Source organism: Tasmannia lanceolata, unplaced genomic scaffold (assembly GCF_043159265.1).
Source record: "Tasmannia lanceolata isolate RefF3 unplaced genomic scaffold, GAP_Taslan_0.1 ptg000003l, whole genome shotgun sequence".
NCBI lineage: Eukaryota > Viridiplantae > Streptophyta > Magnoliopsida > Canellales > Winteraceae > Tasmannia > Tasmannia lanceolata.
Window position 1 is genome coordinate 4,311,810 of NW_027518680.1, and position 24,341 is coordinate 4,336,150.

Consider the following 24,341-nt stretch of genomic DNA (forward strand, 5'->3'; position numbering starts at 1 on the left):
ATATATTCTTACAATGCAGGTTCCCCACAGAGTTCTGGTATTGAATTTGTGGGAGGTTTGGTTTATCGCGAGTCTTCCTAGAGCGGTTGGTAGATCTCCTTCATAGTTGGATGTTTGATCCTTGGAGGAGCAGGGGAAGGATATCATGGAGTGTTGTGCTGTTAGCTAGGGCTGTTTATTATTCGGGTTTAACCGAAATAACCGACCGAACCGAATTCGTTCGGTTATTTGGGTTCGGTTGGAAGATCAATCGGTTCGGTTTCGGTTTTCATGGATGCCAAATTTCAGTTATTCGGTTTCGGTTTCGGTTATCTCAAAAAACAATTTGGTTAACCGAAATAACCGAAATAATGATAAAAATTATTATTTAAAAAAAAAAAAAAGTGTTATACGGGCACTCCAAAGGATGATCAAAACCGTCCATTTGATTGATCACAACTTAATTAGATTGTGCTCCAAAAATCATTTCGATTGGATGATCCTAGCCCTCCGATCGAAACCAAGATTTTGCATTTTTCCCTCTTTTTTTCCCACTATTCGGTTATTCGGTTATAACCGAATAACCGAATTTTTAATCGGTTCGGTTTTGAAAATTTTCAGTTCGGTTTCGGTTACCGAAATTTGATAACCGAAATTATTTCGGTTATCAAATTTCGGTTATTTCGGTTCGGTTATAACCGAATAACCACCCCTACTGTTAGCCATGTTATGGGTCATTTGGAATGAAAGAAATGATTGAATCTTTAGAGGTCCGGTTAAAAGTCCGCATTGCCTATTTATTAAAATCATATCGTTTACTATTGCGTGGGTAAAGATTCTTCCAAGTTTCTTGTTTATCTCGTGCACCAACTTATGGAGATGCTGGAGAGAGATTTGCATATGTGGGGATAATAAGGTAGTCCCTCTTCCCTAATGGTCCCCTCCCGATTAAGGTTTTTTGAAGCTAAACTTGGATGGTTCGAGTTTAGGTAATCCTGGGCCTGCAAGTGTTTGATGAGTTCTAATGAATAATCGGGGTTTGACTAGGTGGGCTTTTCTGTCCCCATCGGAATCACATATTCCAATGAAGCGGAGTTGAGATTAGTCGTGTTGCAAGTAATTAGATTAACTGAGAAGAGGGATTTGAGGAGAGGGATTTAAGCATATTAATTGTAGAGGGGGGCTCACTCGACGTTACCCTTGAACATTTGATGCCATCATAGAGGAGATCCAGGAGCAAGTAGCAGACCTTCATGTCCACTTTCATCATGTGCTGAGATCGGCGAACAACGATGATGACATATTAGCGCTGACGGGTGTGGGCAGAGAGGCTCTAGAGACTTTTTATTTCCTCCCCCCTGGAGGGCTCTTTTTTTTTTTTTTTTTTCTTCTTTTCCTGTTTTTCTCTTTCTACTCTCTTCTTATTCCGACCCCCTTGGTCATGGCTGTCTTTCTTCCTTCCTTTCTAATAAAGCTATCTTTACCATTCAAAAAAGTAACTTTCTGATTTGCATTATGTACTACCATGTACTTGTACAATTCACCCTTTTCTTTTCATGTTTTCTTTTAGCGTCTATATTCTATACTTCTCTTCTTGATAATTGATAAAGCTCTACGGTTAGCACATAATATGTTTGAATTTGAATATTTTTGCCACATATTTTTGGACGGAGGCTATTTTGTGAGTTGGTTCAATGGAACTCTTCTGTATCCTATTTCAAAAATTTGTCACCGCATATATCCAAGGTCGAAAACCTTTTTTTCCTCGTTGTGAAGCTCAGTTACATTTTGTTTTCTTTTACAGGAGCGGTTGCAATTCTTCTTCTATTGGCAGTAGCTCTTCTCTGTGCATATGAACTTTGTGCGGTGTATGTCACGGCAGGTTCAAGTGCATCTGAGCGCTATTCACCTTCTGGCTTCTTCTTTGGCGTATCAGCAGTAGCATTAGCAATCAACATGCTCTTTATCTGCAGAATGATATTTAATGGTAATGATTTCTTTCTCATTTGTTTGTTGTTGTGTTTGTTTAAGTGATTTCCTGACATGATACACAGTTACAAAATCATTCTTTTATTATACGAGTGTCTATAAAATTGCCATGCCTATTAATTTGAATATATCTTGAAAGTTCATCTTGCAGGAACTGGCTTAAACGTGGATGAATATGTGCGTCTGTCCTACAAATTTGCTTATTCTGATTGTGTTGAAGTTGGTCCTGTGCCTTGCCTACAAGAACCCCCCGATCCCAACGACTTATATACTCAAAAATCCAACAGGCAAGACATTACTCTTTGTTTCTTGGATCTGCTAATCTACTTTATCTTAAATGATGTCGTGGAGTTTTTTTTTAATGCTATCTTGTTTCTATCTAAATTGAATTTTCCTATTTCAGTAGTTCTTATGTCTAGTTGAGGATCACCTTTTCCTATCCATTGGATATGATGGTTCCTTCCTAACTTAGTTTCCATTGTTTGCCACCTTTTCCCCCCAAATTTGTAACTGTTCCTGTAGGGCTTCACATCTTGGGCTTCTTTATCTTGGATCACTGGTTGTACTCCTTGTATACTCCATCTTGTATGGTCTGACAGCAAAGGAGGAATATTGGTTGGGGGCCATTACATCAGCTGCTGTTGTTGTTCTTGGTATGTACTTCTTGTGGCATTTATAATCCATATTATATAGTTATCATTAAAAAAAAATCCATATTATATAATTACGATGTAATATGGTGCTCATATATTTCCCCTATTTATCTATTATATAGGTATGATGTGATCTGGTGCTCATGTGTTTCACCTTATGTTTAACTTTTCACAGACTGGAACATGGGTGTGTGCTTGTTTGGGTTTAAGCTTCTCAAGAGTCGAGTTGCAGCATTGTTTGTTGCTGGAGCATCCCGTGTTTTTCTCATCTGCTTTGGGGTGCATTATTGGTTTGTTCTAGCCTTTGACATCTGAGTTAATTATTTTTTCGAATAGAGTCATCCCAGTTAATTATTTTCACGCTTATTACCTGTAATCATATTTATTTCTAATTAAAATACCCTAAAATCATGGTTCCTTTCATTTATCTCGCTTCCTCAGGTATTTGGGACACTGTATTAGTTATGCGGTTGTAGCATCTGTGCTATTAGGTGCTGCTGTTTCTCGCCATCTATCTGTTATAAACCCGTTAGCCGCAAGGAGAGATGCTTTACAGAGTACAGTGATTCGCCTGAGGGAAGGATTTCGAAGAAAGGGACAAAACAGTTCATCTAGCTCTTCTGAAGGCTGTGGTTCAAGTGCAAAACGTAGTAGTAGTGTCGAAGCGGGTCAACTCGGTAATGCTATTGAGGCAATGTGTAGAAGTTCTGTGAATTGTGGTGGTGATGGTAGTAATTGGCCTACTATGGTTCTGGGTGGTGCTAATAGCTCTCATGAAGGCGTGACTAGTGATAAGAGCATAGATAGTGGAAGACCAAGTTTGGCTTTGCGTAGCAGTTCTTGTCGTTCAGTTGTTCAGGAATCTGAAGGGGGGGCCCCACCTTTTGCTGATAGACAATCTGATAACAATAACTCTTTTGTGGTTTGTTCTAGTGGTGGTATAGAAAGCCAAGGATGTGAGTCTAGCACGTCGGGCACGACTTCCGCAAATCAACAAGCACTGGATCTGAATTTAGCTCTCGCTTTCCAGGAAAGTCTGAATGATCCTAGGGTTACATCTATGTTGAAAAGGAAGGCAAGGCGAGGAGATCGGGAACTGGCTAGTCTACTACAAGATAAAGGTCTGGATCCTAATTTTGCAGTGATGTTGAAGGAGAAGGGATTGGATCCAACCATTCTAGCATTATTGCAAAGAAGTAGTCTTGATGCAGATAGGGATCATCGCGGAACTGCAGATGTTGTTGCCACTGATTCAAATAGTTTGGACAATGTCATGCCCATACAAATATCTTTATCAGAAGAATTGAGGCGGCAGGGTTTGGAAAAATGGCTTGAAATTTCCCGAGTTGTTTTTCGTCAAATTGCCAGTACCCCAGAGCGAGCATGGGTTCTTTTCAGTTTTATCTTCATCCTTGAGACGGTTATAGTTGAAATTTTTCGTCCAAAGACAGTAAAAATGATAAATGCTACCCATGAACAGGTGAGAATGGGGATTTCCATTTCATAGCACCTGCTACCCTGGCAGTTTGACTACGGTTAGGGGTGCAACTCAGTTTGGGTTGGGTCGGGTTGAGGCCAACCCGAACCCAACCCGAAGAACCATTTACTCAAACCGAATTCGACTCGACCTGAGTTCCAACCCGACCTGACCTGAGGAATACTTTTTTCTGACCGAACCTGACCCGACCCAACCAGAGTTTTTAAGCTTACTAAAAAAATGATAAAAAATGTCGGGTTTCCCAAGCCCTCAACCCGAACCCAACCCTAACTCAACCCGGGTTGGGAAAACTCAAACCAAACCCGAACCTCACCCGAAGGATACCCAACCTGAACCGACTATTTTTCCCGTCAGGTTGAAACCAACCCGAGTCGCACCCCTAACTACAGTATCATAAGGAATCTTATTGGTCATGATATATTGTTGGCATTTTTTCCATGTTTGCTGCTAATTGTGTAGAACAAAACTTTGTATTTGCAGTTTGAATTTGGCTTCTCAGTGCTGCTTTTATCTCCCGTTGTGTGTTCAATTGTGGCCTTTCTACGGTCTCTTCAAGCAGAAGAAATGGCCATGACATCCAGACCGCGTAAGGTAGAAAATCAGATCTAGAATCATGTGTACTCACTCTAATTTCATATTGAGTATTATTCATTTAGTTTTTGACATTGAAACTTCCTTGTTTTGCTGGGTTCTTGGCATAAATTATGAGTTAAGTATGTCTTTTTTTTTGTGCGGACACCTGGAGTGATGTGTGTAGGCTTGTTTTTCTGTGAATAGAATTGTTTCTCGATACTGATGTCTCCACTATGATTTAATCATGTGGATCATTTAATGGGTTTGGAGTGGGAACTATTTTTTCTCTTGAGTCTTGTCTTAAACTTAGTTTGAGAGGATCAGTACTGTACTATATTGTTTATGTGTTTTCATCTAGCATTTTGTTTTTTGGAAGGATGGATGCCTTTGAGTACTATGTCTATGAGACAAGTGGTTCTTATTTTAATTTGATCATCATGCAACTGTATCTCAGTATTGTCATAGAAAAATTCTGATGTTCGATTTTGATGTAATTAGGGTTCAAAATTGTTTGTTGTGCAATTTTGTTTAACATTCATATGCTGCCTACTAGATTTTGACTCCCGGCCACTTGAGCTCTTTTTTTTATGCATATGCTAATTCGTCCCTGTATCTAGTTATTTTTCAATTCATTATGAACTTCTGAAGTTCTATTCAGAAGAATTATTTTATGGAAGCGTTCTAAATGTTTGGACAATTCTCTTCTCAAACTATTTGAGTGTGAATTGTAGTTGAATGATTCTTTTTTGAATATAAAACCTTATTTGATATAAGTGGAAGGTCTTGGTTGTATTTTTTTTTTTTTTGAAAATATTTTGTAGATCCAGGGGAGAAGAAATTTACTGGTCTTGGTTGTAACGTTACTGATGATTTTTTATTTATAGACACACTGCCATTCAAATCGTATACATTTTGACCTCCTGTATTCTGCACAACATGTACTTATACATTTGCTTCTATTTCCTTATGCCTATCTTTGAAACTTTCAGTCACCATCATTTGTGGGATAATATGGTTTCTGATTTTGTTCAAAATTTTCAGTATGGCTTCATTGCCTGGCTGTTGAGCACCTGTGTTGGTTTGCTACTATCTTTCTTGAGGTATGCTACTTGTTTCTCTCTTTGATTAGATCTTTACTTTTCTAATAACCTTAGCCATCTTCTTTTGATGCGACATGGACATATGATTTAGCTAATGAGAAAAGTGATATCAAAGTTACCAACATGTTATTGACATGTTGGTCTTATTGGAGTTTTTTGTCTTGTAAATTGCTAATAAAAGGAAAAAAACCGTACAAATTGTTCTTGCTATGAAGAACACTGATGCCCTGATATCTCATAAATTGAAATTTCAGAAGTACGCAGGGATGTCAATTTCCTGAGCAATGTGCTAATGTCTAACCTCATGTATGGCAAGCGATTTTCAGCAATGTCTAAAAATTGTAACTTGGTAGAGTTCGGTCAAATAGAGCAATAAATTGTAAGAGGTTTGTGGATCTTTTTAGATAAAAAATAAATTTGAAATGATATAGAAAGACTAAAAAATTAAGATAGAGCCAAATCACCAATATGAACATTTGAAGAATCCTATAAAATTGCTGATTTTGTGAAAATTGGTGCTTGTATATCACCACTTCTGAGTTGACTTGGCTGCGCTATGTAAGGCCCCACCATATGCATGGGTTTGGACCTTGGGTGAAGATAGTGGTTCCTACCATATCAAAACATGAGCTGTAAAATGGTGGGGCCCACCCATGCTATGCATGGGTATAAAATGATGGACCTCAACAAATGTAAAATGATGGGCCCCACCCATGCCATGCATGAGGCGTAGAAAAATCTACCATAGAAATATTCCGCTGAAAATTCTCCATGGAAAAGGTTTTCCAATAAAAAATTTTCTTGGAGAGAACGAATGACAATGGAAAGAAACATGGTTACTCTATATTATAGATAGATAGGTATATGCAAGGTTCTGAAAATCGGAATCGAATCGTAAATCGTAACAGGGTTCGAATCGTAAATCGGATCGTAAATCGTAAGATTTTTCAGATTTATATATAAAAATGAGAAAAAATATTAGAAAATATAAAAAGGTAAAAAAATAAGAATAAAATGAGTAATTATCTATTTTCCATTTGAAACTATTAAATTAAATATAAAATTCCATGATTAGTAATCCGAAGTACAAACCATATTCATCGCATAATAAATTATTAAACAAAGCACAAACTATATTCATCGCATAATAAATTGTTAAACAAAGCACAAACTATATTCATCATATAATAAATCACTTTATAATTATCAAAACAGTAAACAAAACAGATACTCAAATCTGTAATAATCATCATACAAAGAAATGTCAGCAATAAACAAAGAATTTTGAAATGATTTTCATTTTAAAATCACAATCAGTTCTCAAAATCCAAAACAGGCAGAATCGTAAAAATCGTAAAATGAATCGTAAAAATCACAAGATTCAAAGTCGAATCGTACATGAATCTTAAGATTTTTACAAAAAAAGATTCTTCGTCCGATTTGAATCGTTCAACCCACGAATCGATTTGAATCGTAAGACTCTCAAACTAATCCTAGCCCCTGGTTTTGAAACTTTAAGAAACCTAACTTAATCCAGAAAGAACTCTAAAGTGTCTTAAATTACATGATTTTACCCCCAAAATGCTGTTCACATTTTATAATGACAGGGCCCATATCAAACAAACTTAAAACGACAGAAGTGAAATTATTATACTACCTTACTACGTCTTGTCTTGGAGATGCTCAGAACCCAAAATTTCAACTCTTATTCGTGTTCACTGTTCATATGACTACCAAACATTCACAAAGTACCTAGTGATAAAACAAACAAAAAATGATAGAAACAACATCTAAGAGCCATCAGACTGACTTCAGTTTTCTTCTACTTTTCTTACTTTGAATCTTGAACATGGATGATGGTAATATAGTGAACTAATGACCTTTGTTCTCCATGACTTGCTAATTGTTTTTTCCCAGTTCTTGTTATATTTTGGCAATCTTGGACCTGGTTTCTAAAATATTTGTTCATTTATGCGTGGGTATCAGTTTGTGTTTTGAATTCTGATAACCATGATATATGCTCAAGTGTTTATGGTGAACTTGTCAGGGATTTCTGTTTATCCCCAGGCAACTCATAGTTAATTTCTTATTTGTGGCCTTGCTTTCTTTCTCTTGCTCTGAGTATGCATTTATATCTGCATTGTATTCTGCAGCAAATCATCTGTTTTACTTGGTTTGGCGTTGACCGTCCCGCTTATGGTCGCATCCCTTTCTGTTGCCATACCGATTTGGATTCGTAATGGCTACCAGTTTTGGGTTCCAAAAGTAGGCTGTGCAAGTCGGGGAAATGACCGCCATACTCCTGGGACTAAGGAGGTAAGTATTCGGATTGCCTTTCAGTTGTACTTTCCTATAGTTAATCACACATACAAAGATGCATTCTTGTGTAAATTGCTGGTACATAACTGCTTACTTGCATCATCCAAATGAATACATGCATACGCATAAATGCCCAGCTCCCTTTGTTTGCTCATGAGGACATGCATAGGTGCATGTTAATGCACACTTAAATTTTCCTCTTATTACAGTAGAGTAGCTTGCTCATCAGGACATGCATAGGTGCATGTAAATGCACACAAATAAATTTCCTTTTATCACAGCAGAATAGCCCATGACAATGCCAACTAGGTGAAACTCTTACATGTATGATGGTTTTGCTTCATATTTCTTAATTTCAATCTTTTGCTACATATTTTGATGTTGGGTTATATCTTCCCTTCTTGGAGAGCTCTGCCTGTGCCCAACTCACAGTTGAGCACACAATTGACAATACCATACAAATCTCCACAGCTCTTACACATAATACACACGCAGATGCTTCCACAGATATATATGCACATTCATGACATGCCATTCAAAAAAATTGCACATTCATGACATAATATTTTGCTGTTCTACTCACATTTGTTTATCATTATGAGAGGTTTTTGCTTTATGTTGTCTGTTTTTTCTGGTTGTCTGTATGAGTTATTTGTATGAGTTATGAACTGCGAATCCTTTTACCAATGCTGACTGTATAAGTGGACATGCACGCGACGCTCACACACCCATAAATGCTTGCACCTAGATTTTTTTTTTGGAATGGTAATGCTTGCACCTAGATTTTTTTTTTTGAATGGCAATGCTTGCACTTAGATTATGTACATTTCTGAGCTAACATTGAGATTCACTGTTGAACTCTCCGGTGGAGTGTCGGTATCCCATTTTCCCAAGTAATTGTTGCAGACTTTAGTTGAAACTGCATCTTTTGTTTTGACCTGAGATTCACTGTTCAGGAAGTTGGTTCATTCTGTTTAATCAGATATGTTATTTGCTTATGTTTGGTGTTTATATATTTTTTGGATGTCCCTCTCAGGTTATTGTCCTTGGAATCTGCATATCTATATTCACCGGATCAGTTATAGGTCTTGGTGCAATTGTATCTGCTAAACCTTTAGATGATTTGGACTATAAGGGATGGAATGGGGTGCAAAAAAGTTTTAGCTCCCCTTATGGATCATCTGTCTATCTCGGTTGGGCAATAACTTCTGCACTTGCTTTATTAGTTACTGGTGTGTTGCCAATTGTATCCTGGTTTGCAACATATCGGTTCTCTATCTCTTCTGCTCTATGTGTCGGAATATTTGCAAGTAAGTTGAATGCTTTCATTGGGTCCTCTTTTTTTTTGAGATCAAAATATTTTCTTAATAGCAGTTTGTAAGTCACTCCATTCATTGTCTTTTGCTGCAGCTGTTCTTGTGGTATTTTGTGGTGTATCTTATTTTGAGGTGATGAATTCTAGGGATGATCAAGTCCCAACAAAGGCTGATTTTCTTGCTTCTTTACTTCCCCTTATTTGCATTCCAGCAGTGCTCTCACTTTGTTCTGGTCTGCATAAATGGTGAGTAAGGTGCCTGTCCTACGATAGGTCAGGTAGGGCTAGTTTCTGAAATTATCCATGAAAATTGTTTGCAGGAAAGATGATGATTGGAAACTTTCTCGAGGTGTTTATGTATTTGTTGGTATTGGACTTTTTCTTTTGCTCGGTGCATTATCTGCTGTTATAGCTATCATTAGACCTTGGACGGTGAGTTATTGGTTCTTTTCAGACATTATTATTTAGTTGCTGTATGATATGTTTTTCGGTTTATTATAACAGAGTCACATTTTTCAAACTCCTCTGATTGCTTTCTTTCAATCATGACAGATAGGGTTTGCATTCCTTCTAGTTCTTCTTCTGGTTGTACTCGCTATTGGCGTTGTCCACTATTGGGCTTCAAACAATTTTTACCTGACAAGGATGCAAATGTTCTTGGTTTGCTTGCTCGCATTTGTCCTGGCTTTGGCTGCATTTCTGGTTGGATTGTTGGAAGGTAACAATAATCTATGGAAAACACCTTGAAAACGGGACTGACATCACTGTTGATTTGACTTTTTTAAAGGTGTATTTATTGCTTTTATGGGGATTTCAGCCCCCTTACTTTGTCTTTTAGTGGACACGGCTCTAATGGCTGATGCCAGTTTTTTTTTTTTTTTCCACAAAACCGGATCCTGTTTTCCTAGCAAATATTAGTCATTCTCATCAGATGTTCTTTGGGGAACAACCTTTCCACTTCCGGAAGCTAAAGGGTGTTAGTTGTTTGCAGATAAGCCTTTTGTTGGTGCATCTGTCGGTTACTTCTCGTTTCTGTTTCTTCTTGCAGGACGGGCATTGACTGTGAGTGAGATTATGTTTTGAGTTATTTCATTTCTAGTTGTTCAGCTCCATCTTTTCAATGACACTGTGAACTATTCCATTTACCAGGTGCTTCTTTCACCTCCCATTGTAGTCTATTCCCCAAGGGTATTGCCAGTATATGTTTATGATGCTCATGCAGATTGTGCAAAAAATGTCAGGTATGTTGAGTGGTTTCCTACATTTAGTGGTCTCTGTCTGATAGGTTTATGAATGCCAGACCAAAATTAGAATTAATTAGCCTCATTTCTTTCTTATTTCTATCTTAAATCTTTTCCTTATGTACATTAATTTGAGATTTTTTTTTTTCAACACATGTCTGATGTCTGCTGTGTGTGTTTTTCAACAAATGTCTGATGTCTGCTAAATTCAACATTGGACAGTGCTGCATTCCTCGTTCTATATGGGATTGCTTTGGCAATTGAGGGGTGGGGTGTTGTTGCCAGTTTGAAAATATATCCCCCTTTTGCTGGTGCTGCTGTCTCAGCAATTACTCTCGTTGTGGCCTTCGGGTTTGCTGTATCTCGTCCGTGCCTGACACTCAAGGTTGGGGCATGAGATTTTTATTGAGAACCTCGGAGCTATTTTCTTTAGTGCCTATCTTGATTTGGTTTTCATATATCCTGTAGATATCTCATATATTCGGATCCGTCTGTTTCATTTAATTGTAATATGCAATTTTGCTCCTCAGATGACGGAAGATGCTGTGCATTTTCTCAGCAAGGAAACTGTTGTTCAGGCAATTGCTCGATCTGCCACTAAGGTGAGTTTGCTTCTTCTGTGAAATGAGTAAGTAAGTTGCAATGTGTTTTCATTGTTTCTCTTATGTCTTTTATGCCGTGTTTGAGGACTAGTGGGTTGAAATACTATGATTCGATTTTATTTTATTTTGTGTGTGTGTGTGTGTCGTTCTTTTTTTTTCCGACAAGTTTTGGTTCCATATGCTTTGTGTATTCATTGCAAGCTTCCAATATGGATTTTTTGCCTGTTTGTTTTGATTGGCACTTACATGGATGAAGCCATTGTTTGGCTTCACTAAAATAAGTTTTTAAATTACCCTCCTTTGCATTTTCATGAATATTTTTACTTTTTGGCCGGTGAAATAAGTTTATCAAAAGCAAACAAAAGAAAGAAACCGCAAGAGGATCCAACAACATAAACATATCTAGAAACTAGGTCCAAAGTCCAAACCCAAACCTAGGGCCGCCTTTGGAGAAATTACAAAGCCTAACTCAGGCATGTGACTCCAAGTCACTACATTAAAAACCAAAATTTGTTTCTATCATTTTTTTTAATCTTGAAATAGGATAATGATCGTTACTATAGGTTGCAGTCTTTCAACATCTTATATGTCTATTATGTCGGCCTTTGAAATCGCTTCCCGACGCAGTGGTATTTGTTGAACATAAATAACATCTAATATATTCCCCATGGAATCCAATCTTCAACAGTTTTCATGCTGGTGCTTCATCAACCTAATCACATTTGCTAAATCTCCTCCACCAACAATGAATCTCAAAAATGATCTACTAGTAACGTAATCCCTCATCTTTTGGATTAGTCGTTGTCTTCTGTTGCAAAATGTACCAACTTGTATATGTCTAATCTTCAGATTAAGATTGGAAGTTTTGGTACAGGAAGACCGGTGTCAAGCAATTGTAGGTGTTGGTGTAATTAATGGCCTGTGGCCGTATATGATGGCATGGTTGCTTATGGTTTGTGTTTCTTAAGGAATGCACTCACCGTATATGATGGCATGGTTGCTAATGGTTTGTGTTTCTTAAGGAATGCACTCATTCAAAATCTGCACTGTGGTTTGATGCCTTGAACTGTTCAGAAATTTACTTTCTGTTCATGTCCTCAAAGAACATCTTGATTCTATTTTTGATTGTTTCAGTTTATGGTGGTTTCATTTTCCTATATTATTATTCTCAAGAATGTGTGTATTTAAATTCTGGTTAGCCTTTTTTTGCTAGTGTTAGAATTTCACTACTTGAACTTGATGGCTTGTGAGAATTATTTATATGTGAAGTTGATTTTGGTTTGACAATTCAGACCAGAAATGCTCTATCTGGAACATACTCAGCTCCACAGAGGTCTGCTAGTTCGGCTGCCCTTTTAGTTGGAGACCCTACCATTACACGAGACAGGGCCGGAAATTTTGTGCTTCCCAGAGCCGATGTCATGAAACTTAGAGATCGTCTAAGAAATGAGGAACTTACTGCTGGGTTATTTTTCCCAAGAATGAGAGCTGGATTTGCACATCGGCATGAGACTTCTATTGATGTAGGCCACACTAGAGAAATGTGTGCTCATGCGCGCATCTTGGCATTAGAAGAGGCAATTGATACTGAATGGGTATATATGTGGGATAAGTTCGGTGGTTATTTGCTTCTTTTGCTTGGTTTGACCGCTAAGGCTGAACGGGTGCAGGTGAAAAATAATGCCTTTTTTTTTTAAAGTTTATTGTCTTTTAATCCATATATTTCATTGCTGCTATTGTACTTGTTGACCATTGTTTATGCTTTGCCAGGATGAAGTCCGTTTGAGGCTTTTTCTTGATAGTATTGGGTTCTCAGACCTAAGTGCCAAGAAAATAAAGAAATGGATGCCTGAAGATCGTAGGCAGTTTGAACTTATTCAGGAAAGGTTAGCTCATTTTCCTTCACCACCTTTTTTGATTTTTGTTGTTGCTGGTCTTATTAATGGTTCTTATTAAAGACTTGGGCCTTTTTTCTCCTGATTTTGAATTTGATCTTTAATAATGCTTTGTAGTTACATGCGAGAAAAAGAGATGGAAGAAGAAATGTTGATGCAGCGACGTGATGAGGAGGGGAGGGGAAAAGAAAGAAGAAAGGCACTGCTGGAGAAAGAAGAACGCAAGTGGAAGGAGATAGAAGCTTCTCTCATATCTTCAATCCCAAATGTTGGGAGCAGAGATGCTGCAGCTATGGCAGCTGCAGTGCGTGCTGTTGGCAGTGATTCTGTTTTGGAGGACTCTTTTGCTCGCGAACGCGTTTCTGGCATTGCTCATCGCATACGCGCATCCCAATTGGCTCGCCGTGCACAGCAGGTTGGTCTTTTGATTTCTATTTGCCTTCTTATTTTTTTGAAATGGTATTTGCCTTCTTATTTTCTGCTTTATATTTTCAATTTTGTAATTTCTTAGTTGAGGAAGACCTTTGCTCCTTATCTGAAGCCACATCCACGTGGGTGCAAACCCTATTTGTATTGAACTTATAATGTTTGCATGTAGTGCCACTAGCCACATTTCTTTGTGACCAGACGTCAATCAGGGTATTATGGCTGTACCTTTAGATTATTCTGTCTGTTGAAAATGCAGATCCATAATTCCAGCGATGCGAGTTCGAACCCTCCCGTAGTAACCCGATGAGCGTGGTTTATGGGTGATTGCATGCATCCGTAGGGATTAGAACCGCCCTAAAATGGAGTGGGGATACATAATTCCAGCGATGGAGTTTGAATCCCCCCGTCGTAACCCGATGAGCGTGGTTTATGGGTGATTGGGTGATTGCACGCATCCGTAGGGATTAGTCCTGCCCTAAAATGGAGTGGGGATACCCTATGTCATAAAAAAAATGCGGATCCATAATGGGTGGAGAATACCTTACAGTTGACTATAAGGATTATTTTTATGAATGATAAAATGGTGCACATTTTTTATTTGAAACTTTGATTGTTGACTTCTTGGCAGACTAGAGTTCCTGGTGCTGTATGTATTCTTGATGATGAACCAAGGACAGGGGGGAGACATTGTGGTGAGATTGATGCTAGTGTTTGTCAAAGCCCAAAGATTAGCTTCTCTATTGCAGTCATGATTCAGCCAGAGTCTGGGCCAGTTTGTCTTTTGGGAACCGAGTTTCAGAAGAAAGTTTGCTGGGAAATCCTGGTGGCTGGATCCGAACAAGGCATTGAAGCCGGGCAAGTTGGTCTCAAATTAGTTACTAAAGGTGATAGGCAGACTATTGTTACCAAAGAATGGAGTATTGGTGCATCTAGTATTGCAGATGGGAGGTTTGCGCTTTATTTCCCAAAACTTGTCTTCTCAGTAGTTTTTCTGGACCTTTATGCTAGATAGTTTTGTTGTGCGTTCTATTTTCTTGTTAATTTTATGTGCCGAAGAGTTCTATATCATGCAAGTGTTCATTTATCCAGATTGCAAACATATATTTATTACTTTTCTTTTCTCTCTTGGCATGCTAGTCTAATCCACTGTACTCTAATTGCTTGCAGGTGGCATATCGTGACAGTGACTCTAGATGCGGAACTAGGCGAGGCCACTTCCTACTTAGATGGTGGTTTTGATGGATACCAGAGTGGATTATCGCTTCATATTGGTGATGGCATTTGGGAGCAGGGGACAGATGTCTGGGTTGGCGTACGGCCACCGACAGATTTGGATGCATTTGGGAGGTCAGATAGTGAAGGAACTGATTCTAAGATGCATATAATGGATGCCTTTTTATGGGGCAGGTGCTTGACTGAAGATGAGATTGCATCTGTTCATGTTGCTACATTCTCGGCTGAGTACGGCATGATTAATCTCCCAGAAGATGGATGGCAGTGGGGTGATTCACCTTCCAGGGTATGTGTATGATTCCTGTTTTTTTTTTTTTGAATGATAAGCATATTTGTTCTTCAATGCATTTTATTTGGTTGAATTAGGTTTTCCACCTACTCATCACTTCCTATGATTCCTTCTAGGTGGATGAATGGGACAGTGACCCTGCAGATGTCGACATATATGATAGGGATGACGTAGATTGGGATGGGCAGTATTCAAGTGGCAGGAAAAGGAGATCAGAACGCGAGGGAGTGGCAATTGATATGGATTCATTTGCCAGAAAGTTAAGGAAGACGAGAATGGAAATGCCGGAGGAAATCAATCAACGGATGCTGTCAATCGAAATAGCTGTTAAAGAGGCTCTTGCTGCGAGAGGTGAAACAAATTTCACAGACCAGGAGTTTCCTCCCAATGATAACTCTTTGTTTGTGGATCCAGGAAATCCTCCTCTAAAATTGCAGGAGGTAAGTTTCCTTAGCAAGCATCTCGCTGTTGTAGGCCCATTGCTCTGCTTGTTTTTAATGTTCCCTTACCATCCTAGGTTGTTTCTGAGTGGATGAGACCAGCCGAAATTGTGAAGGAGTGTTGTAGTGATTCTCCTCCTTGTTTATTCTCTGGTTCTGCAAATCCTTCTGATGTCTGTCAGGTACGGTGGTTCTTTGTTGAATAAAATGTGGAAATTTTATTCTAGATTAGTTATATATGACATGTTTTTGCAGCCTAAAATTTTGATTTGAACAATAATGATGGTGGTGCTGTGTTATATTTTTCATCTAAAGACTTACACAAGTTAACTGTTTCTCCAGGGTCGATTAGGTGACTGCTGGTTCTTGAGTGCTGTTGCTGTTCTAACTGACGTTTCTCGAATATCAGAAGTGATAATAACACCCGATTTTAATGAGGAAGGAATTTATACTGTTCGCTTTTGTATTCAGGTAATAAAACTAGAACTCTATGCATGCGTTTTTTTTCTTCTTTCCAGTAATTTGTTCATATCCTAATTTATTCCTTGGAGACAATTGATTAGCTTGCATACATGGATGGCGATTATTACTGCAAGTTTTTATTATTGTAGAGGGACTTCTTTTTAATATTCTGGTAGCATAGCTTAGAATTACATGTTAAGAATCAGAGAAGCAGAAATAAGTAGTTTGTTCAAAAGCTGTCCGCAACAGTTTGGCACTGTCGTCATTCCTCAGTACTTGTGTAGCTGAGCAAGTTTCATGTTCCATATTTATTTGCACAAAGATGAAAGGGGGAGTGGGAGCAGGAGCTGGTATGTCAATGTTAAAAAATATAAACTGGGAGTGTCTAAGATGCCTTCAATGATATGCCATTTAAAAGAAATTTATAATTTATCTAATGAAATGTAAAACTTTATATATTTTTCATTGATTAATTTTGAAGGCAGGTTTCAATAATGGGAACTGATATTGGCACCCTCCAACTTTCTTATATCATCACTTTGGGCGGTAGTTGTAGCTTCTTATGGCTACTACTTCTAGAAGAAGAGAAAAGGTTAAATGATATACATCTCTCGTTATGTTTCTCAACTCATCGTAGTTTTGTTAGGTTTTATTTCTAAACTGCCCACCCTTTTGATGGAGATGGGGGAAAAACTGTTTTCGTCAGATTTCTTTGTTTTTCTTCTCTTTGGTGGGTTAGATGGGATTGAAGCCACAACCTTGCATTTAAGCTCAAATCACCTTCCTACTAAGATTTGCACTCAAGCATGTTTCCATGAGATTCCAAACTACATAAATGTCTATTTCTCGTATATTCTTCATGGTGGCAACTCCTCTCATTTTCTCTCCTAGCAAACAACTCCAATTGCTCTCTATAAGGTCAAAGATGGGGCAGGTTTTGTTGAGCCTTTGATAGAAGCTTTTTCTTTATTGAGAAAAGCATTTGCTAAAAGATGAGTTGGATTCTACTTGGAACTCGACTTAATCGCATGGTACAAGCTCGACCTTAATAAAATTCAGAGTTTCTAAGCTGAAGAACTTACCACCCTTCGGTCCGAGAAGGACGGTGCTTTGCTCTACAGGCAGCATTCTTCTGGTAAGGAATGGTGACTCCTAGGTATCCTGCTTGTGACCTCCCTTACAAGTTGCTATCTTTCCTTTGAAAATATTGAATTCATGATCAGCTGCGTGCAAGTGATCAAGATTGAACCTTTTCTCCCGATCTACCATAAGGTGAAATGTTTAGATGCCATCAATATGCTCTGATGGGTGATGAGCTTTTGTTTATTTATTTATTACTTTAATCATTTTGGCGGGATGTGGGTGATTACAATTACAGAGGATTTTATAATTTTGGCTGTGTCGAGGTGTTCTATTGGGTTAGGAAGCAGGGGTACGGCATTGGTATCACCATTACAATGGAGACAGAGGATCCAACAGTTGTACTGAAGGAGGCGTGTTTTTGTTTTGGTGGGGGGGGGTGGTGTAATGAATTATTTATTTACTACTTTGTCTTTTTTTGGTGGGGGTGGGGTGATTAGAATTGCAACGGATTTTATATTGTCGGATGCTGTGTAGGTCTTTAATTGGGATTTGGAAGAGTGTGGCAATGACATTGCCATTACAATGGAGACAAATAGCAACTCTTGTAGAGACATCATGACTGCTGAACGTGGGAATTCTACTTGCTACACTTAATGAGTTAATGTTATTTGTGACCAGTGGTGGCTTCTAAATTGGAATGGGCATTGTAGTGAGTTCCAGAGCTGGACCTGTACCATGAGTAGATTTTTTTCTACTACTTTTAATTCAACAAGTTCAAAATAAAAAGTAGAGAAAAAGTTTACAAAATATTTATCTTTGTAAGTGTGAGTTATCTATTTCTACATTTAAGCATTATGTTCACGGAACTTGCAGTAAGTCACTGATTCCCTAGTGTTTTTTGGGCCATTATAGGCACAGGTTCATCAGCTTCTAGAGATTGCTACTCCACAGGCATTAGAAGTTAGAGCCTCTTGGATAGTTAACAAGACCCCTTACTTCTAACTTCTAATGCCAAAGGTTTTTCCCTTTGGAATCCCTATTGGTGTTCCTCCAAATGCTGAAGTTTTCTCCTTCCTTGCCCTTTTTTTTTGTCGTGTCCTTGACAAAGCACGTATATTGATGTCCATGTCATAGCACAAATTGGTGAATGCTCTCCCAAATCAATGTTCGTGCTCTAATTTCTACTGAAGAACTATTGAGGAGCCATCTATGTGTTAATCATTGTCAGTGGTATCAGATTAGAACTAATGAGGAGCCATCTAATCATTGTCAGCGGTATCAGATCTATCTGTATATGTAGATGTGTTTTTCTTACTTTGAATATTTGATATCTTCTTTGTTAATATGAAGACTTTTTTTTAATAAGCTTCTTATTTCCCAAGGGTTTATACATCCAGAAAGGGAGGAAAATTTTGTGGGGCATCTTTTACGGCGTGGGTTTTGTTTCGTACATGAACTAAACTTGGCTTAGACAGAAGAAACATGTCGCCTATTCTTTGCATAATACCGTAAAACTCAAAATTGCCATGGCTTACTTTCTTTAGAGACTGGTCTATGAAATGTAGACCAAATAAGCTTATGTTTGATAATTTTAAAAATAGCTCAGAATATGTGTTTGTTGCTTACTTGACAATGCTGCATCCATGTAATATCCTGGTTGGCAGACTTATATTTTTTGTTGTTCTTTTAGGGTGAATGGGTCCCTGTTGTTGTTGATGATTGGATTCCTTGTGAGTCACCCGGGAGACCTGCATTCGCTACCAGTAAGAAGGGAAATGAACTCTGGGTTTCTATTTTGGAAAAAGCTTATGCCAAGCTGCATGGATCTTATGAGGCACTTGAAGGTGGGCTCGTCCAAGATGCTCTTGTGGACCTTACAGGAGGGGCTGGTGAGGAGATTGACATGAGGACTGCACAAGCACAGATTGATCTTGCAAGTGGAAGATTATGGTCTCAATTATTGCGCTTCAAACAAGAGGGTTTTCTGCTTGGTGCTGGGAGTCCATCAGGTTCTGATGTACACATTTCTTCCAGTGGAATTGTTCAAGGGCATGCATACTCATTATTGCAGGTATATTGGGTTGTCAATTGTTATCTGAGTTCTCTCTGTTTTTCTCTATGGAACGAGATTCTTGTGGAAAATTATTAATCTTATTTTAAATTTATTTCTTCATTCAGGTAAGAGAGGTAGACGGTCACAAACTTGTTCAGATCCGAAATCCATGGGCAAATGAAGTTGAATGGAATGGCCCTTGGTCCGATTCCTCACCTGAATGGACTGATCGGATGAAGCACAAGCTCAAGCATGTTCCGCAGGTGCTTGTTCTGCTTGAGTTTATCTTTCTCAGAATATGGGAATTTCCCTTCTCTTTGGATTATTCATTTTCTAATATCTGTTCGTAAATGCTGGTTCTAATACATCTAGTATATACATCATATACAAATTGTTTTAATTGATTTTTTAAAGGTATTGTTTTAATTGATTTAGATTAAAGCACACTGTATTTCTTTGTTGAACAGTCAAAGGATGGGATATTCTGGATGTCTTGGCAAGACTTTCAGATTCATTTCCGGTCAATATACGTTTGCCGAATCTACCCACCCGAGATGCATTATTCTGTTCATGGGCAGTGGCGTGGTTACAGTGCAGGTGGCTGCCAGGATTATGACACATGGCATCAAAACCCACAATTTCGATTGAGGGCAACTGGGCCAGAGGCATCATCCCCAATTCACGTATTTATTACCTTAACTCAGGTATCGAAATTCATTGCTTGGTGTATGCCATTTGGTTCTAGAATGCCTTACTCTCAGGTCTTGATTATATTTTTCTTCGTGTCTTTTCGGTTTAGGGTGTGAGGTTCTCCAGAAAGACGGCTGGTTTCAGTAACTACCAGTCCAGCCATGATTTATCAATGTTCTACATCGGAATGAGAATACTCAAGACACGTGGCCGTCGTGCCGCATATAACATTTACTTGCATGAATCAGTTGGTGGGACGGATTATGTTAACTATCGAGAAATATCGTGTGAAATGGTTCTGGAGCCTGATCCCAAGGGGTACACTATTGTGCCCACAACTATCCACCCTGGAGATGAAGCCCCATTTGTTCTCTCTGTTTTCACCAAAGCATCCATATCCCTCGAAGCTTTGTAGTACACATTGGTGCACTTCTAATGGCTGGATTTTTTGCACTGTGGGTTGAGGACGCTTCTGAGAGTGCTGCATTGCTTGGGCTCTCCTTGGGTTATGCATGCATGCATGCAGGCAGGTCGAATGAACCACAGATGGTTCTAATGCAGGTCTTGGTATGTTTCAATTCTCTAATCCATATTCCATGGAAAGTCACCCCTTTTTCACAAAATGGTGGCTTTGTTTCTACGTAGAAAATGGTGAGTGGTGACCAAATATACTGCACATATATACATAATAATAATAATAATAATAATAATTTTGATGTTTGAATGAAGGGTTACCTTGCGGATACTATGTCAAATTTGACTTTTATGAAATTTAAATTACAATTCGAGCTTCAAACCTTCTTGTGTACTAGGTTTCTGTTTTCTTCTTTGAAATTGGGTCAATATTTGGATATCTTTTTCTGTCTTTTTTATTTTGATAGGCATATCAGTTTAAGTAAGACAGAATTGTCTTTTCCTATTTTTATGTTAGTAATATATATGAAATTTCAAAAAAAATATGTTCGTAATATATATTTATCTCTCTCGGTGTAGAAGCTTTTAAATTTTGGTTTCAGTTTCGATTTCAGTTGCCACCGAAACGGAAACATTTCAGTTTCGATTGGAATTTCGGTGGAAATCTTGTAAAATTACTCACAGAATATGCAATTGATAGTACTCTTTCTTTTTGAATGGTGCAAATGATAGTACACTTCAAAATTAAAAAAAAATGCAAATGATATAATTTACAGATGAAACTTCAAGTGATCCTACTACATTTAAATTATAACCGAAATTATTTTGGCTAAAATCATAACCGAGCAATTCTCTGTGCCTCTCAAAAATCCCTCTTTTGAAGATGGCCTCGTACAAATTACCACATTTTTCATTATTTGTTTATTTCTTTCTTACCATTCAAAAAGAACATGAAACTTCAGGTGATCCTAGAATAAGCGCGCACGAGCGCGCACACACACACACACACACGCACTCTTAGAAACCATCACATAAGTAAGACAACCATCCATAATGGTTTGAAGATCGAACACCTAGTGACATGCACAGTCGCGCAAGTTGCGCATGTCTGATATAAATCTTTATACATAATACATGCACTACATTTTACATGTAATTTATATAAATATAATTATGTAATACATACTTATATAGTATATCACTCACACTTACTATTTTGGTTTACTCATTTCAATTGTTTCGGTTTCGGTTTTAGTGAGGATGGAAACAGAAACATTTCGGTCATTTCGTGTCAGTTTCGATGGAAATTTAAAATCGTGTGCGCGTCTGTGTGTGTGCGTGTGAGGAGTTTAAAATTGTGTGCGCGTCTGTGTGTGTGTGAGGACGCCAAGAGCGGATGACACTCTTTCTCTCATTCTCTCTTCTTCTCTTCTCTTCTCTTCTTCCTTTCTTTCGTTACTGCTTTACACGGTATAAGAGCACTAGTTTTTTTTTCTTCTTCTTTATTTTCTCTTCTCATTTTCTTCATTTCCACCATGCCGTCAGTGCTGACTACTACAACATAATTCCTCCTTTTTTCCTTTCTCTTGTTTTTCTTTGTGGATCGTCTAAACCAAATGTGGGTGGATGTAAAAGTTTTTTGAACACGAGCTGTGAAGGTTGTTGAAGCTCATGTTAAGCTGGCTGTTACAGGCGAGTTTTTACTATGTGTTGCAAGCAATACATTTAGGTTGTTGCAAGTTTTTTTTATTTTAAAAAATGAATGCTAAAGAGTGCCGATGAACAGTTCTTGCCAAGTGTTTGCTGTTTTGTCTATAAAAACTCTACAGTTGATAATGAGGCCCGTTAATGTATGGAGCAGCGACGTGCTCATCGTCTTCAATTAAATCGTTACAGGCAATTAGGAGGGGGAACTCTTCCATGTGTTCTCTTAGGGATTTTTCTCTTTGTCTAAGGGCAGTTTTGATCTAAGTTGGCCCTAAAGTCAGTCGAACGATATTTGCTTTTCATCTTGACCCAATTTTTAATTTTGCCTTTACCTCTTTGTAGCAGTCACCTCCCAGGGAACAAGGCGTCCCCAATGCAGGCTATTGCTTACAGGCCATCCGAAATGACAATATGGACAACATAAGCTCTAGCCATCTAACCCTTAGCAATACAGACAATAACCCTAACAACAAAAGAGACAAAAAAAAGTGACAACAGATCCTATAGATCTCCACCCCTATCCTTAAGCTTAAATGATCTACATGTCGGCACTTTCTGCTCCTTTGCTAACTTGTTCGCATCTTCATTGGCTGATCTCCTTCTATGTAGGAAGTTAGGCGCAATCTGAGCAACTAGGTCCCTTACCTCATCAATAATATTCGATAACTTCCAAAGTCCAGGTGCTTTATTTGTTGTCCATTTTATAACGTCAGAAGAGTTGCCTTCATTAATCAGCTTCTCGGAACAATGTGTCGCAAATCATTTCAACCCCCATAACAACGCTCATGCTTCATCCTCATTTGCATCACAAACCCCGACCAACCCTGAATATGAAAGGAATGTTTGGCCATCTGAATTCTGAAGTAATCCGCTTATGCATGCCCTACCCAGGTTTCCGTTCGAGCTCCCGTCAAAGTTAAGTTTTATCCATCCGGGAGGTGGTGTAGCCCACCTCGAAGCCACCTTGGATTTTTACTCTCTCAAATATTGTCGCCTTCCAATTTCTCTAGGTCTCGCCAACTGTATAGGCTGACACTTCCTTACCATTTCTACTCCAATGAATGTGGTCAGGCTTAATGTCTATGCTAGTTCTTCCCCAATCACTTTTCTTATCTTTGAAGTTCCATGCATTTTCTTCTATAAATGCCATATCATCACATAGGGTTCCAACCTCTACACCCCCCTACCAGTGTCTCCGAAGTGCCTTCATTCCAATCCAATAAGATGTTCCCAAAAGAAGTGCTTTGACTTCTACCTTTTTGTGTTGCAAACTCCAGCAGGTCCAGAAAAAAGACACGACTCCTTTCGTTTGAGTCACGAATTATACCCCCAATACCCGCTTGTCCTGGATTTCCAATGCCGCTCCCATCAAAATTAATTTTCAGCCAGCCAATTGGTGGCAGGGTCCATTTTGATGCTATAGTTTGTTTCATTTTCTTACTATCGATTTCCGTTCTCTGAGCACCTCTCCCCCATTATAACTAGGTACTTGTTATTTTAGCCCCACAAGTGGAGATCAATCTTGATGTATGTGATGATTTTACCCCAGCTTTTTACCTTATCTTTGAATATTTGATATTTCTCTCTTTCCAAATGTGTTATACTAGTGCCAACGGGACCTGCCGCCGCAACGATGCCCCATTTCGCTAAAGGGTCCTCCACTCCAGCTTCTCAGTAGACTCTTTATCGATCTTGGCATCACCCATGTCATACCAAAGCTTGCCCTGTTTGCGTCTCTTTTTTTTTTTTTCAAAGATCAAAGGGAAATGTTTCATGTGGTGCTCCTATATTGATTTTATTTTGAATTTATTAGCACAACTAAATATCTATTCTTTATTAAATTAAAAGCAGTGAAGAAGGAAAATGTTAAACATAGTAGGTGTTTTATCTGGGATGATGACTTTCTTAAGCCCCGTTCTTACATTGTGCTAGGTGAAATCCAACTTGCTTGAAGGTATTGTTTTCGAAGCAGGTGCTTGCATTTTCACAAACTCTTAATTGGTTTAGGCTTGCTATCTGTGATCCAGGTGGATCTCAGAGATACGTGGGCCCATATTCACATGTGTGGATGTGTGTGTAAACGACAAGATAAGCATCAATGAGTGATGAGGTGGCAAATCTTTCTTCTAATTTGATAGATTCCACGATTTACTACTTATAGTAAATACTCAAATTACTATTTATAGTGTTTTTTTTGAAAGATGACAAATTCTCATTGATACTAAGATTACATTGGGGACTACTATTTATAGTTAGTCCGAAACTTACTGTTTATAGTTAAGTACGGGATCGAAGGAAACTCCTATTATTATAAATAGGGGACAAGAGAAAGAAAAAGGAAGAGGAAAGAATTGAAGAAGCACTCAGAAACACACAT

At 38.3% G+C, this 24,341-nt stretch overlaps 1 protein-coding gene and 1 non-coding gene across 5 annotated transcripts in view; both read left to right on the plus strand.

Moving 5' to 3' along the window:
- Nucleotides 1-24,341, plus strand: part of DEK1 (calpain-type cysteine protease family) — a 33,524-nt gene that overhangs the window by 8,207 nt on the left and 976 nt on the right. For 2 of the 4 annotated variants that reach the window (XM_077357293.1, XM_077357301.1), the window contains 28 exons: nt 1,784-1,966; nt 2,108-2,255; nt 2,491-2,621; nt 2,797-2,911; nt 3,063-4,101; nt 4,600-4,710; nt 5,734-5,792; nt 7,946-8,108; nt 9,148-9,421; nt 9,522-9,672; nt 9,747-9,858; nt 9,979-10,144; nt 10,418-10,488; nt 10,576-10,667; nt 10,890-11,052; nt 11,198-11,269; nt 12,562-12,939; nt 13,040-13,155; nt 13,282-13,579; nt 14,222-14,541; nt 14,761-15,112; nt 15,232-15,555; nt 15,633-15,737; nt 15,898-16,026; nt 18,791-19,171; nt 19,279-19,416; nt 19,621-19,857; nt 19,953-20,410. In XM_077357293.1, the coding sequence (XP_077213408.1) occupies nt 1,784-1,966; nt 2,108-2,255; nt 2,491-2,621; nt 2,797-2,911; nt 3,063-4,101; nt 4,600-4,710; nt 5,734-5,792; nt 7,946-8,108; nt 9,148-9,421; nt 9,522-9,672; nt 9,747-9,858; nt 9,979-10,144; nt 10,418-10,488; nt 10,576-10,667; nt 10,890-11,052; nt 11,198-11,269; nt 12,562-12,939; nt 13,040-13,155; nt 13,282-13,579; nt 14,222-14,541; nt 14,761-15,112; nt 15,232-15,555; nt 15,633-15,737; nt 15,898-16,026; nt 18,791-19,171; nt 19,279-19,416; nt 19,621-19,857; nt 19,953-20,258 (6,134 nt within the window). In that variant the 3' untranslated portion in view covers nt 20,259-20,410. Of the gene's footprint in view, nt 1-1,783; nt 1,967-2,107; nt 2,256-2,490; nt 2,622-2,796; nt 2,912-3,062; nt 4,102-4,599; nt 4,711-5,733; nt 5,793-7,945; nt 8,109-9,147; nt 9,422-9,521; nt 9,673-9,746; nt 9,859-9,978; nt 10,145-10,417; nt 10,489-10,575; nt 10,668-10,889; nt 11,053-11,197; nt 11,270-12,561; nt 12,940-13,039; nt 13,156-13,281; nt 13,580-14,221; nt 14,542-14,760; nt 15,113-15,231; nt 15,556-15,632; nt 15,738-15,897; nt 16,027-18,790; nt 19,172-19,278; nt 19,417-19,620; nt 19,858-19,952; nt 20,495-24,341 lie in introns of all 4 variants that reach the window. The other 2 variants (XM_077357309.1, XM_077357317.1) reach the window with 2 other exon arrangements.
- On the plus strand, nt 21,044-21,165 carry LOC143870188 (small nucleolar RNA snoR86). The gene has a single exon (XR_013244979.1). It is a non-coding gene; the product is annotated as a small nucleolar RNA snoR86 (small nucleolar RNA).